A 12,825-nucleotide genomic window follows, 5' to 3' on the forward strand; every position below is an offset into this window, starting at 1 on the left:
TGGAGAGCTATCGCGGAAACGGTATCCGAAGTGTGGTTCGGACAGTTTCATAACAAGTCCGGAACCGAACACAAAACCCACGGCAGCTTCCAAGCCATTGGCCCCGTAATAAATGGCTTTGACCACCGAAATCCGATTGAAAAACCGATCCCATCGATCCAAAGGTTGCCCACCGTACCGTACCGTGTGGCGGATCTACATCAATAACAGGTTTGAACAGGTTCCTAGGCTCGCTTGCTGGTGCTAGGTCCTAGGACACGCTTGTTTCGAACGAATTTCTATTTTATTTCAAAACTATTTTCCCTGCATCGAACGTTAAATGCGCATAAAACGGGACCCTCTGTCTTTTTTTCGTATGATACACAAGTACCCGCTCCGTTGTGTTATAAGCGTCCAAGTTCAGTGCAGGCCGTTACACTTAAACTCCGTTTGGAATCTTTACTACCATTACGTTTGAGGCTGTGGCTACCGTTAGTGGTCCGGTGAATCTTAATCTCCTCGTGTCCGACAATTACAAGCGCCGAGCGGCCTTGGCCTCGGTCACCAACGGCCAACGTGAATCGGTGTTGTTTTCCGTAACGTTGTGTTTTTTGTTTTATTAAGGGCCTCTCGGGAATCCGGTCCGCGGCCAGCAGGGGGACAACGACGAGCTTCTACTCCGACTACTCCGATTATTTGCTCCGACTACAGAGTTTGACATCACTTTGGTGACAAAACTGGTGTCATCATCAGCAGCGTGTCAGTGAGACGCCTCGCCAGCTTTAAGCTCTGTGTGTTCTATTAAAGAGCCCCGGTCTGGTGTAGACTCGGGTCTTCAAAGGACAACGGTCTCAACGGCGAGGACGACGCCGTTGTTTTCTCCAAAAACCCCACAAAACTCCAAGTGCGTGCCATTTTGGCTGTTAGTGGCAAACACTCGGCGTTGGCGTCCTCGTCATTATATCGTCGTCCCTGCTAAAAGGCGCTTCAAAATCGAATTTCAAATCTGAGCGAACATCAAAAATGTGAAAACTGGCGACAACAAGGGGAGCAAAGCGTCCCCGCGCCCGGCATTGTGCACGCGAGATTTGGCTGCGTCTTTTTTTTGTCAAAAAAATCATGAACCTTCTAATTCCACCTCGGGTTCGATCCGCGAGCCCTATTCCGAAATCCCTCGTCACTTATGCCGCCAATTATGCTGCAATCGTTCCATCGAGTGTGTGTGTGTGTGTGGGTGTGGAGCTACATGCTGTTCCACCAGAGGGACGCTTCCGGTTGTTTCCGGTTCTTCTTTGGCCCGTTCGGCCCGCGTGAACACAGTGACACAGTGCGATGAATATTTCAGTGCGCGCACACCAGCCCCCCGCAGCCCATTGGGGGGGGGGGGGGGGGGGGGGGGGAGCGTGCAGCAGGCGGCCGCTCCTGAAAGCATTCTGCGTGTCGCGCGAACCAAAGAAAAGAGGTTACCCGCCTGAATGATGGGACGCCCCACGCCGGCGAAAGTGATTCTCTGCTTCCGGTTTACGCGTGCCCTTCTCGGGATGATATTTGAATTCAATTTGGCGCCCCAACGAGTGTGTGCCCCATATGATGCCGATGGTCTCCTCTGAGTCCTCCGCACCCTCCCCACACCCCCCCCCACTCCCCACCCACGCCTTGCCCGTAATTTCGTTTCGTACAACAATTTTTGTGCCCTGTCATTTGTGCAAATAATACGATAATACGCTGTCTAACACGCGAAAGCTCCAACGCGGCGTCGCCACGCAAATTCCGTTTGCATTATAACCCCCGCGGCGGAGACGGACGGTTCTATTTGAGTTTCCCCTGCCACCAGCACCCCGTTCCGCTTCCACCTTCTAACCGGAAACAACAAAGACGAAAGTGGGATAATAATGATCAAACGCTCCTTAAAAGAGGGAAACTCTCGCAAAACTCTTCTTGCTGGCTGGCTGGCCGCGAAGCCAAACGACTTCCTTCCGGTAGAGAGCAGGGGGGAGGGGTTGGGGGTGGGTGTCTACGATGGGTAGTAATTGAATACCCTTCGCACGCTGCAGGCTGGTGCGCGTGCAAGTGATGAACCTTACAAGTCGGTCGCAGTGCCGGATCGGTTGACGAAAATCCGGATTTGCTGCCAGAATCCCCGGAGCACAAGGAGCACTCCGCCGCCGCCCGGGTTCGCCGTATTCGGTTTTTAATCACCTCCCGAAGACGGTCGGCCCGCCGGATACATCAAACAAGAAGATCACACGTTTGCACGGATTAATGCCGTTCCGTGTGGCAAAGCGGGCGATCACATCGAACCGAACAGAGAGTTGATTTTTTAATTTGCATAATTTCCAGCATGTGTGTTCACTTTGATTGCTTTCGCCTGATCGGTAAGCAGCCCACCCGCCGGTGCCTGTAACACCGAACTACAAACTCCCCAACACTTCCTGCAACTAATGCCCCTGTGAGTGCCTGAGCGTAAACAATCAAATAACCGAAAAATCTTCCTTTTCTCGAGACTCGTGTTTTACAGGTCTCACTCAATGCTCAGCTAAACTAATAATCAGCCACCAGCCTTTCGCGGAAGGTTTTCCAGCTTGCGCAATACCCAAGAGTCTGCTCAACTCGGGTTGCCCGTTCATGTCAATTTACACACAGTTTTTCAGTTACTATAAATAATTGATGCACGCAAAAAGGGATTGGCCACAAACGTTGGAAAATGTGGAGAAAATCTGGTGATGGGGAATCTGGGGAAAAACTACTTGGAATCGGCAACGGTATGGTAGGTCCTACGTGGCTGCAAACACCGGCACGTAACAATGTTGCTTAAATCGAGCCTTTAAAGTATGCTACTGACACTAATTGTGCAATTTCAGGTAGTTTAAATATGCTCTACGTATGCTCTGGTCTGGGCACCTTATCTGCAAAACATTAATGTGCATGAAATTATTTTCAAAACACCACTTTAGGCCCAACGGAGCTCTCTTATTTCACGTATTTCATTCGGTTCGTTCCGGGAATTCGGAATAAGTGTGACCATAGCTGAACAGCAAAAACTTTGCAGAAATGCTGTGTTTGGTGGAATTGGAAGCGTTGAGGTCTATTTTGAGCAACTCAAACCGGGTCAATCGGTTGATATGTAACGCTATCAACGGCAACTAACCGATTTGAAGAATGTTTTGGCTGAAAAATCGCCACAATACCACAGAAGTCAACACACAGACATCGCATACTGGAAAACCGGTTAGGGAGACGATCGAATGCATTTCATTGAGAGGTTTTCTTTTTCTCGTTATTTTTTGCCAACACTAGATTATACTATTGGGTCACCAAAGCAAAGTTTCCCGATCGAACATCAAAGCTGGTAAAGAAAATATAAGGCTGGGGAAAAAGTAATCCATTATTTTGTCAGTAGATGATTTTAGTGATCGATATCTCGTGAAGTATCGATCGTACAGTTTTGAATTTAGGCTTGTTTTAAAGCTGATACTTTACACTTAAAGAAATGCTTACATTGTTTTTTGTTTGTTCCATTCGTTTGTGGGGGGTGTACAGGGTGTAAACAATGGAAGTCACCAAAGAGAAAATTGGGTATATTTTACCATTTTTCTTTGAAAAAGACGAAAATTCACGTTAGGGTGCTGAAATTTTGCATGGTTTTTATGGTGCCGATGCTCTAAAAGCTAGCTACATGAAATTTTGGCTTCGATGACCCGTTTCAGTTTTTTTTTCATAAAAGCCTAGACAGACACGTCATCGAAAATGTCGATAAAATCACAGAAATAATCAAAGTTGATCGGCATGTTAGTAGTCAGAGCATCGACCAGGAGGTAAAGATTAACTATCGAAATGGATTCACAAAAAAGCTCGATGTTCGGGAGCCACCCCATTTACACCAAAAAACATGATGGCTCGAATTTCCATCTGCACAATTTTGGTCAAACGGAATAAAATCGAACAATTTCTTACACGGATGGGTACTGGGGATGAGAAATGGGATACATACGCCAATACTGTGTGAAAATGATCGTGGTCTAAGCGTGGTGAAGCATCTTAATTGGTGATTGAACCAGGACTCACGGCCAGGAAGGGTCTTCTGGGTTTATGGGGGGACTTGAAAGGAATGGTTTATTATGAGTTGCTTCCGTGTGGCTAAACAATAAATTCAGATCTCTACTGTCAATTACTGCACCGTTCGAAACCAGCATTTGACCAGAAACGACCAGAATCGGCCAATGGAAGAGGTTTTGCGTTAAACCAGGAACACGAAATGTTACGCACGTCTTTAGTAACTCGCCAGAAAGTCCGGGAGCTTGGTTGGGAAGTTTTAATGCATCCACCGTATTGTCCGGACCTTGCACCAAGCGATTGATACCTTTTCCGTGCATTACAAAATTTCCTTGGTGATGAAAAAGTGAGATCAAGAAAGGATTGTGAAAAGAAATTGCTAGAGATTTTCGCCAATAACGAGCAAGCCTTCCACAAAAGAGGCATTATAAGCGTATCTTTGAAAAGACAACAAATTTTCCCACAAAACGGTACATATTTGACGTGAATCGGACCATCGGAAGTATCTTAAATAATGTTTTGAATTCAACCGATGGATCAGCATCAGCTCGATGGAAAGGTCCATGGTTGGTTGATGTTGATGAAGATGCATTGATTTTGATGAGATGCGGTTAAAAAAGGGACAAACTACTCTGTGTGACAAAGATTTGTATTTGATTGTATCGAAGGTATTCTCGTAGAATAATTATTTAATTATGGATGTAGCTTACAAGACCCTGGGGAAAAATGGTCCTCGTACTCGGCAAATTAGCGTCTCACTTCTGTAGCATTTCTTTGTGGCCATTTTAAGACGTTATTACAAAGCGATTCATTTTCTGAAATGGCTGACATTTTACTAAAAGTTTGTCGTGAAAAGGGTTGACCGATATGTTCCGGAAAACCTGTAAAGTGGCCTGCCCTGTGAACTGCGAGTAATAAATTGTATGAAAGTGTAATAAATTTAAAAACGGCAAAACAACCAACCCCGGGCCACCGGTTTGCTGCGGAATGTACCGCCGTAGGACAGACCCACGTCGTCCGGCAGTGCGCTGTGCTGTGTTGATGTTCCTGTGCCGTGTTTGACAAAAGCTGCTTTGCCGTTGTAATAAGCTTTGTGTTGCCTGTGACCCCCTCGACTGGACTTGAAAGCATAGACGAATAGCAAGGCTCACAAGCCATTCCCACCGGTACTGTTTCCGGATCCTTCGGGAGGGCTACGATGCGATGCGCGCCGTGTGTAGTGCGGTGCGGTGCGGTGAGGTGCTCAAACTCTAGCGCACACTGCCGATGACAGCTTCAGTTCAGATTTTTATTTCGCTCTCTCCGTTGGTTCCGTTTTTGTTCAACCCCCACCCATCCCTCACCGTTTTGGATGTGGATACTTCACCGAATGGAGATTGACAAAACGGCACGAGAAAAACGCTGGCACGCCGCCCGAAGGCGAAGACACTGTTTCAAGCCCCGTATAATTTCAAACCAAGATCTTTGAGAGCGCAAAAAAACCGGCGCCTACTGACCGACGGGCGGGACCATTGTCCGTGGGGGGAAGTAAGCAGGGCAGCAAAAGGATAAACCGAGGGGGAGGGAGGTGGTTTTCGGGTGGTGGGCGCCAGGAGGCGATTTAACAATTAATCTTCTGCCCCCCGGGCCGGGCCGCCAGACACGGCGCATAACCGTGAAACGGCCATTCGATCGGCATTATGCTGCGAGCTGCGAGTTTATGACGTGAGAGCGAGAGAGACAGAGAGAGCGAGGGAGAGAGAGAGAGGGAGAGAGCGAGAGAGGAGTGAGGGGTGTATAATCGTTATGGAAGCTGTCGGGCTGATGGATGTGCTCGGCGGTTACATTAATTTCCTATCAAGCGCTCCTTACCGACGGTCGCTTCACAAACGATTTTCATACATCGAAATGGTCCTTCCGTTAGGTGTGAAGCGTTCGGGCGCCGGGCGCTACCACCACCATTAGCTCCATTCTCCAGATTTCTTTAAGGATGCTTCATTCGGCCGCTCTCTGTCTCTCTCTCTCTCTCTCTCTCTCTCTCTCTTTGACTTCCTGCGAACGCTCGGTTCGAGCTCGAGATTGGTTTTGTGTGGAAGAAGAAAAAACAAAGATGGCGGACAAGAACGGGACACGCTCGTCGGCCACATCATCATCGCCGTCGTCGTCGTTGTGGTCGTCGTCGTCATCAACAAGTGAGTGTGTGCCGAGCGTAACGAGCGGCGCATCGACAGTGACAACGCAGCTCTCTAGTCGATTGAGAGAAATTGAGATTGATTTGATTTATCACACCACAACCACCACCAACAACCGCCCCCCGCCGGAAGCCGTCGTCGTCGACACACACACGCGACAGATGATTGCGACAATGCGCGCGATGTTCGTTGTGTGCTATTGAAAAATTGAGAGCTGGTTCCCCCGGATTCGAACCCAGAGAGCCGGAGGCGGCGGAACTTCCGAGTCCCTGCGTGGTGCTGGGCTTATTTTGCCCCTCAAGGCGTCTAGGCCAGGCCAGGAGCAGATGTTGCAGCAGCTGCAGTAACCACCATAAGCCGGGCCGGGCTTGCGAGCTACAAATTGTAGCGCAGTGCAGTGCGGTGTTAAGGACCTTCACTTGGTCGGCTGCTGGGTGCCGCGCCGTGCCGAATTGGCTGCTACCCTGCCTGTGTCGGTGACTTAGCGCCATGTTTGCGATTACATTAAAACCTACGGCTAGCGCGTTTCCTGTGGTGCCAGGGATTTCAATTAGCACGTCCCCACCTGCCCACCCACCCCTGCTGCGCCACCCGCCGGTGCTAGGCAAAGAGAGCAAATCTTCCCGGGGCATTAAATTTCGGTTTCCGTCGGTCGGCCGGCAAGTGGGGCGCTGGTGTTATTTTAATTTAACGCTTCACCACGCCGCCGCCACGAGATCCCGACTGGGATTTGGCGGGGTTGGGAATCTTCCCCCCCTCCTCCGGTGGGGTCAACTATGCCCGGAGTTCCTCGAAACTGCCCGCCCCCCTTGGTTCGCGTTGCTACTTTCGAGCGATCGTTTTTCTCTGGTGTTTATTATTATTTGTTTTTTTTTCGGTTATGAAGAAAATGCCCACTTCGGCACCCAGTCCACCCCCTCACCCCACTGCACGACCCACGGGAACGGCGCTCTTTGAAGTGAGCGAAATCCTCACATTCCTCGAGTGTGTCGAGACAGACGATGAGTTGAAGTGGTGTCTCCCCACGGGTTTCGCTGACCGTCCGGATGTTCGCGTTCAACTCAGCACGGCAAGCGCCTTCCTCACCGGAACACTACACGGCGCCCACCACGGTGCCTGCTAAGCGCTCGGTCGTCGCCCGCGTTTTGGGCAAAGTTTCGGGTCCCGATCCGAAAACTTTCCGACCTGCGCACCGATTTCCGACCTCAAGGTCAGGACAGGCTTTGTTTTCCGGTTGTGGGTTGTGAGCGGAAGTTGCGGTGCGGTCGCGGGAGCGCCGCGTTCCGGAAGTTTCTTACAGCCCGCACCCCGTCATCAGCACACACACACACACACATGCGCCTACCTCTACGATGGGTCGATGGGTTATGGTGGGGGGGCGGCAACTGTAAATTAATTATTTGATAATGACATGATAACGAGAGGCCGCAGCGGCGACGGCGATGATGCCGTCGACGACGACGACGACGACGAGGACACTATTTGCTTGAGGTTAACCACCACCACCACCACCACAACCACCACGACCACGGAGATGGCGGCGGCCGGGCTCCGGCGTAACCCCTGTGGCGTAGGTTGTTTAATTGGATTTCGGGGCCACCACGGGGCGTTAGGCCTTGGGCCGCCCGGTCAAATCGATCTTCAGCCCCGCAGATCCGTCATCGAGAGGCTACCGCCCACGGATCACGACCTTTGACCTCATTCTCGGCCCCCGAATTGTTTGACGCTCGGTGGCGCGATGGAATCTCGCGCCACCCGAGCTCATCTCACTTTCGGGAACTTCCTGTTTTTTTTTTTTGTTTCATAAGGGCGGTGGAACGCCCCCCCCCCCCCCCCCCTCCCCCAGGAATGCGTCTCCTCCCGTGTGAGTGTGTGTGTATGACGTTCACTAAATTGTCGATGTGATTCCGATGCTTGCCAGTCCGGTCCGCGACCGTCCGGAGAGCGAGGCGTGTGATCTCCAGGAGGCATAATTTTTCCGCTTAGCTGGTGACAGCAAACCTACAGCCCCCCTCGCCCTCTCCACGCCCCACACGCCTAGCATGATCTCCTCCTTAACCGTTGCCGATGGCTGATGTGACGTGGTTTCCCTTCGTCCAGCGGTGTCGTTGCGGTGTTGACTACCATTTGTTGGTTGCGCATTATTTTTCTTCCCTTCATCCCCGCTGTTATTCCATTTGGTTTTTGTCAAGATGTCAGGGGAAGGGGAGGGGGGGCGGTTAGGGGGGAACGATTCTTCCATAGCCGGACTCCTGGGACTCCTCCTCCTAGGAGAGCGAAGATTGGAGTCGCCGCAGCGCGACCCCGGAACACCGCGGTTCGAATGGACCTGCCCTACCAAACTCACATCATTAGTACCACGCGCGCACACACACACACGCATGAAGGACACCGGAAATGGCCAGTTGGCGTTGGCTTGGGCCCGGCTGGTGCTGCTGCTGCGTGATTTATCTGGGACTAAGCATCTTGCCCCAGACAGTGTTTTATACGTTTCATAAATCGAAGCGATCGGAATTGTTGTTTCCGGGGGAGTGGGGAGGTGGGATGGGTTGGGTTTGAGGGGGGCTTCGCTTCGTTACCTATCGGTGGCGCCGTGGTTGTTTGTTTTTGTTTTGGCTATTTAATTGTGCGATCCCGGCGCCTGTCCGCCTGTCCGTGGATCGCCGCCTACAGTGCAGGGCTATGACACTAGGGCTATCGCGTCTTGCAGATGGCTAGACCGAACTCACAGATCGACGTAACGCGCGTGTGTGAGAGAGGGCAGCGGAAACTCGACGGAAACGCGCTCCAATAATCGGATTCCGTTTGTTTGCCGCGCTGCTGCTGCTTTGTCGAAGCAGAACGGCCGGAAACTCGTGCTTCCTTCCTTATCACATCAACCCCCGTCAGCATCTCTCTCTCTCTCTCTCTCTCTCTGTGTGCACTTTTTCAGTCTCCCAGTGTACGGAACGAAACGCGGTGCCTTCTAGTAGACCGCATTTAAATGTAACGAGAATTTGCTCGAAACTCGAAATCACTTTATTTATTCTTCAAAATTCATTTCATCCCCAACAAAGTAGTCCCCCAGGAAGGGATGCTACACCTATGCCAACTCCCCCGCCCCCCCCCCTCCCCCCCTCCGTTTGCAAAACATGGCGCAACATCTTCTTCCGGCCTGCAATGTGTTCTTCGTTTTGATACCGGATCTCTAAATCGTTGATTTTGATGTGAGTTGATTCATAGATTTTTGTAGAGCTCATCAGTTGATGTTGATGGCCGTCCTGGCCGTTCCTCGTCTTTAACGCTTTCCGACCGACCTTTTTTGAACATTTATTTCGTACCACTTTTAAACTCTTGTTTTCATTCCGCACACAAAATTAACCGTTGGAACTGCCTGCTTGTTTCTGGTAGTGTAAAACACGAAGCATTCTCTTATAACTGTTTGGTGTGTCGGAAAAAAGGGTAATTAATATTTTGACGTATAATTTGACACAGATGGTGTTGGGCGGATTGTTGGATGGATAGTGTTTTCAACTTAGAAAGCATTTCTCCCTATCGGCATCACTAACAAGCTAAACGTCCGATATTCCCGTTCCTTCTTGGCCACAGTGCCACTACGAACTGTCTACTGCCACTGCCATTGGACAGCAAAAACACGCCATCGGCTGCAGAGTATGACTGACATTGTGTCAGAAGTAGAGAGAGAGAGAGAGAGTGAAGGAAGGGGGAGGGAAGGGAGAAGCAGGACATGTGAAGATTGCGCCAGCCTACGGTGGCGTGTGATTAAGTCCTTCGACAAATCTGCTGACAGAGCGGCATATGGTCGGCCGCCACAGAAAGCGGCCGCAGTCACGCACCGGGCCGTGTCCCGTGGCTGTCCTTTTGCCCGCCACATAAACCACGGAGAGCGGGTGGAGAGAGATCCAATCAACTCCCGCTTGGCTCCCGGTGACGGATGGTTGGTTGGTTGGATGGATGATTATTTATTTGTTTACTTTTGGCGGCGGCGGCCAATCCGGCAGATCGGTTGGCCGCCGGCCACCACGTAGGCGAGTGGCGCAAGTGCAATAATCGCCGGGCTCCCGAGGTTGGGTGATTAGCCCCGAGGATGTGTGCTCCGGAGAGTCGGCCACCGCATACGCCGGTCATCAACGACATATCGGTGGCTTCGGCCTGCCCCGATCCTGACAGCTGAGTGAAATGCGTGATTGCTGCAGGCCCTGCTGGTTGCACAGTGACTGCGAAACCGACTATTGGCCACGCATCTCTCTCGGACGGTGGACAGCAGGACGCGGAGTCCATCCGTACGAGGTCTGTTCAAAAAGGGTGGCGTACAAGTGCCAAAACTGAGTTCTTGCCACAGTGTAAAATGGTCAATCAGGAATATTAGCTGAAAGTTATGCCCGCCATTCAACTGTGTTCTGTTGCTTTCCTTTTTGTTGGCTCCGTTCCATGTAGGCAGAACTGGGCGCAGCGGTCTCCTTCAACTCCTCCGGATGGCGGTGAACTGTGGCCTGTGAACTGTGGCCCGCGACCGGATCGGTTTGGTAGCAGTAGTGCCCAGCGGTGCCTAGCGCTTTCCCTGCAAACGGAACTACCGGACGGACGGTTGGTCGACGCGAGCAGCAGAGCATGAGGGCCCGTTCGGAGCGCGGTTCGGGTGACTTCGACGCGGTCACGGCGAACCGCACGGCGGTGGCGTTCGGTTCGGTGTTCGGTGGCCTGACGGCGGAGCCGAACGGGAGCGTGCGTGCCGTCGGCAGCGGCGAGCTGTTCGCGATGTACGCCCCCAACTACCCGTACGGGCTGTCGTCGACCGAGGAGCAGAACTACTTCGAGCACCTGGGCGCCGAGCTGGCCGGGCGCAACCGGACGGACGCGAACCGGACGACGGCGGCGTACGGCGACTACGGCGCCGTGGACGTGCTGGCCGAGTGCAGCAACGCCTACTCGGCCGGCCTGTACTTCCAGGTCACCAGCTACTTCCTGTACATCACCATCTTCGTGACCGCCGTCATCGGGAACTCGATCGTGCTCTTCATCGTGCAGTCGAACCCGCGGATGCGCACGGTGACGAACTTCTTCATCACCAACCTGGCCGTCGGCGACCTGCTGATGACGCTGTTCTGCGTCCCGTTCACCTTCATCTCGCTGTTCATCCTGCAGTACTGGCCGTTCGGGCTCACCATGTGCCGGCTGGTCAACTACACGCAGGCGGTCTCGGTGCTGGTCAGCGCCTACACGCTCGTCGCCATCAGCGGCGATCGGTACATCGCCATCATGTGGCCGCTCCGACCGCGCATCACCAAAACGTATGACCCGAATGTCCCGGTCCCGGCGACGACGGCAACTAATCTCTGCCCTGCCCTGCCCTGCTCGTTCCAGGTGCTCCAAGTGTTTGATCGGCGTCGTCTGGATCATCGCCCTCATCACCGCCGTCCCGATCGCCATCTTCTCGACACTCTACTTCCCGACCGACTGGCACGTGCAGTGCAACGTGTAAGTACCATCACGCCCGAGCGCCCCGAGTAGAGCCGCCGGCCGCTCAGTCTAGTGTGTCTCTCGCCCCGATCCAGGCCGATCTGTGCGGAAATGTGGCCGTCGCCCGAGCAGGATGACTACTACACCATCGCCCTGCTGACGACCCAGTTCGTCATACCGCTGCTCGTGCTGATCTTCACCTACACCCGGATCGCCATCGTCGTGTGGGGCAAGCGGCCGCCCGGCGAAGCCGAGAACTCGCGGGATCAGCGGATGGCCAAGTCGAAGCGCAAGGTAGGTGCCGCTCTTGTTGTCCCGATGAAACGCCCCATTCCGAACGCGATAGCCGTGAGTAGCCTAGGAGGCACTGGAAGCTAGCGTCTAGCGTCCTCTCCAGAAGTGAAGAATGCTGTGTCAGTGGTCAATCCAGAGCAGTCCACAGCCCCCAGCACTGGTCTGACGTTCTTCCTTTCCTCAGGTCAGTTCAGCTCAGGTCTGCTCAGGTCCGCGACGGGGTCCGGACTTCTGGGGTTTGCGGCCAGTCCAGGGGAGTCTACAGCACTGCTCCAATCATTCATTTCCAAAAGTTCAGCTCAGGTCCACTCATGGGCTGGACTTCCAGGGATTTGTGGTCAGTCCCAGGGATCCCGCAGCCTCCGCAGCATTGCTCCGATTCTTCGTTTCCAAAATCCATCAACGCAGGTCTGCTCAGGCAGGAGCCGGACTTCCGTGGGATTGTGGGGCGAATTTTGCGCCCACAAATCGATGGCCCCGCGGCACATAAATAACGCTGCAGCTGAGCTGTTTTCGCGGTACCGCGCGCCCACATTAATGATTTTTACTCCATTAGCATGATGGAAGCATTAAAGCCACCACCGTGTGGTGCACCATCCAGCGCACATAGCCCACAACAGCGGCGCGCCTCGGATGATGCGCGAGTAGTGTTTGCGTGAATGATTAACAGGCCGACCCGCACGCAAGTTGCGCGAACCCACAGCCTCCCTGTGGTCCACAGGTTTACTGGGTAATGGCGGCGTACAAAATGGGGAAATCTTTCGAAGCGCGGCCACCCATAATCAAGGGCCCACCCTCGATAATGTGGTGCTTGGCTGGAAAATTCAAGGATTTAGTTAGCCGGAAAATGCTGGATTTATTCATCCGT

At 52.6% G+C, this 12,825-nt stretch overlaps 1 protein-coding gene across 1 annotated transcript in view; it reads left to right on the top strand.

Moving 5' to 3' along the window:
• Positions 1-10,814: 10,814 nt before the first annotated feature.
• LOC128274232 (RYamide receptor-like) overlaps positions 10,815-12,825 on the top strand; it is a 44,086-nt gene continuing 42,075 nt past the window's right edge. Inside the window, exons 1-3 of the mRNA XM_053012391.1 lie at positions 10,815-11,494; positions 11,568-11,681; positions 11,759-11,957. Of these exons, the coding sequence (XP_052868351.1) occupies positions 10,815-11,494; positions 11,568-11,681; positions 11,759-11,957 (993 nt within the window). The remainder of the gene's footprint in view (positions 11,495-11,567; positions 11,682-11,758; positions 11,958-12,825) is intronic.

The sequence above is a fragment of the Anopheles cruzii genome, chromosome X, assembly GCF_943734635.1.
Source record: "Anopheles cruzii chromosome X, idAnoCruzAS_RS32_06, whole genome shotgun sequence".
Lineage (NCBI taxonomy): Eukaryota > Metazoa > Arthropoda > Insecta > Diptera > Culicidae > Anopheles > Anopheles cruzii.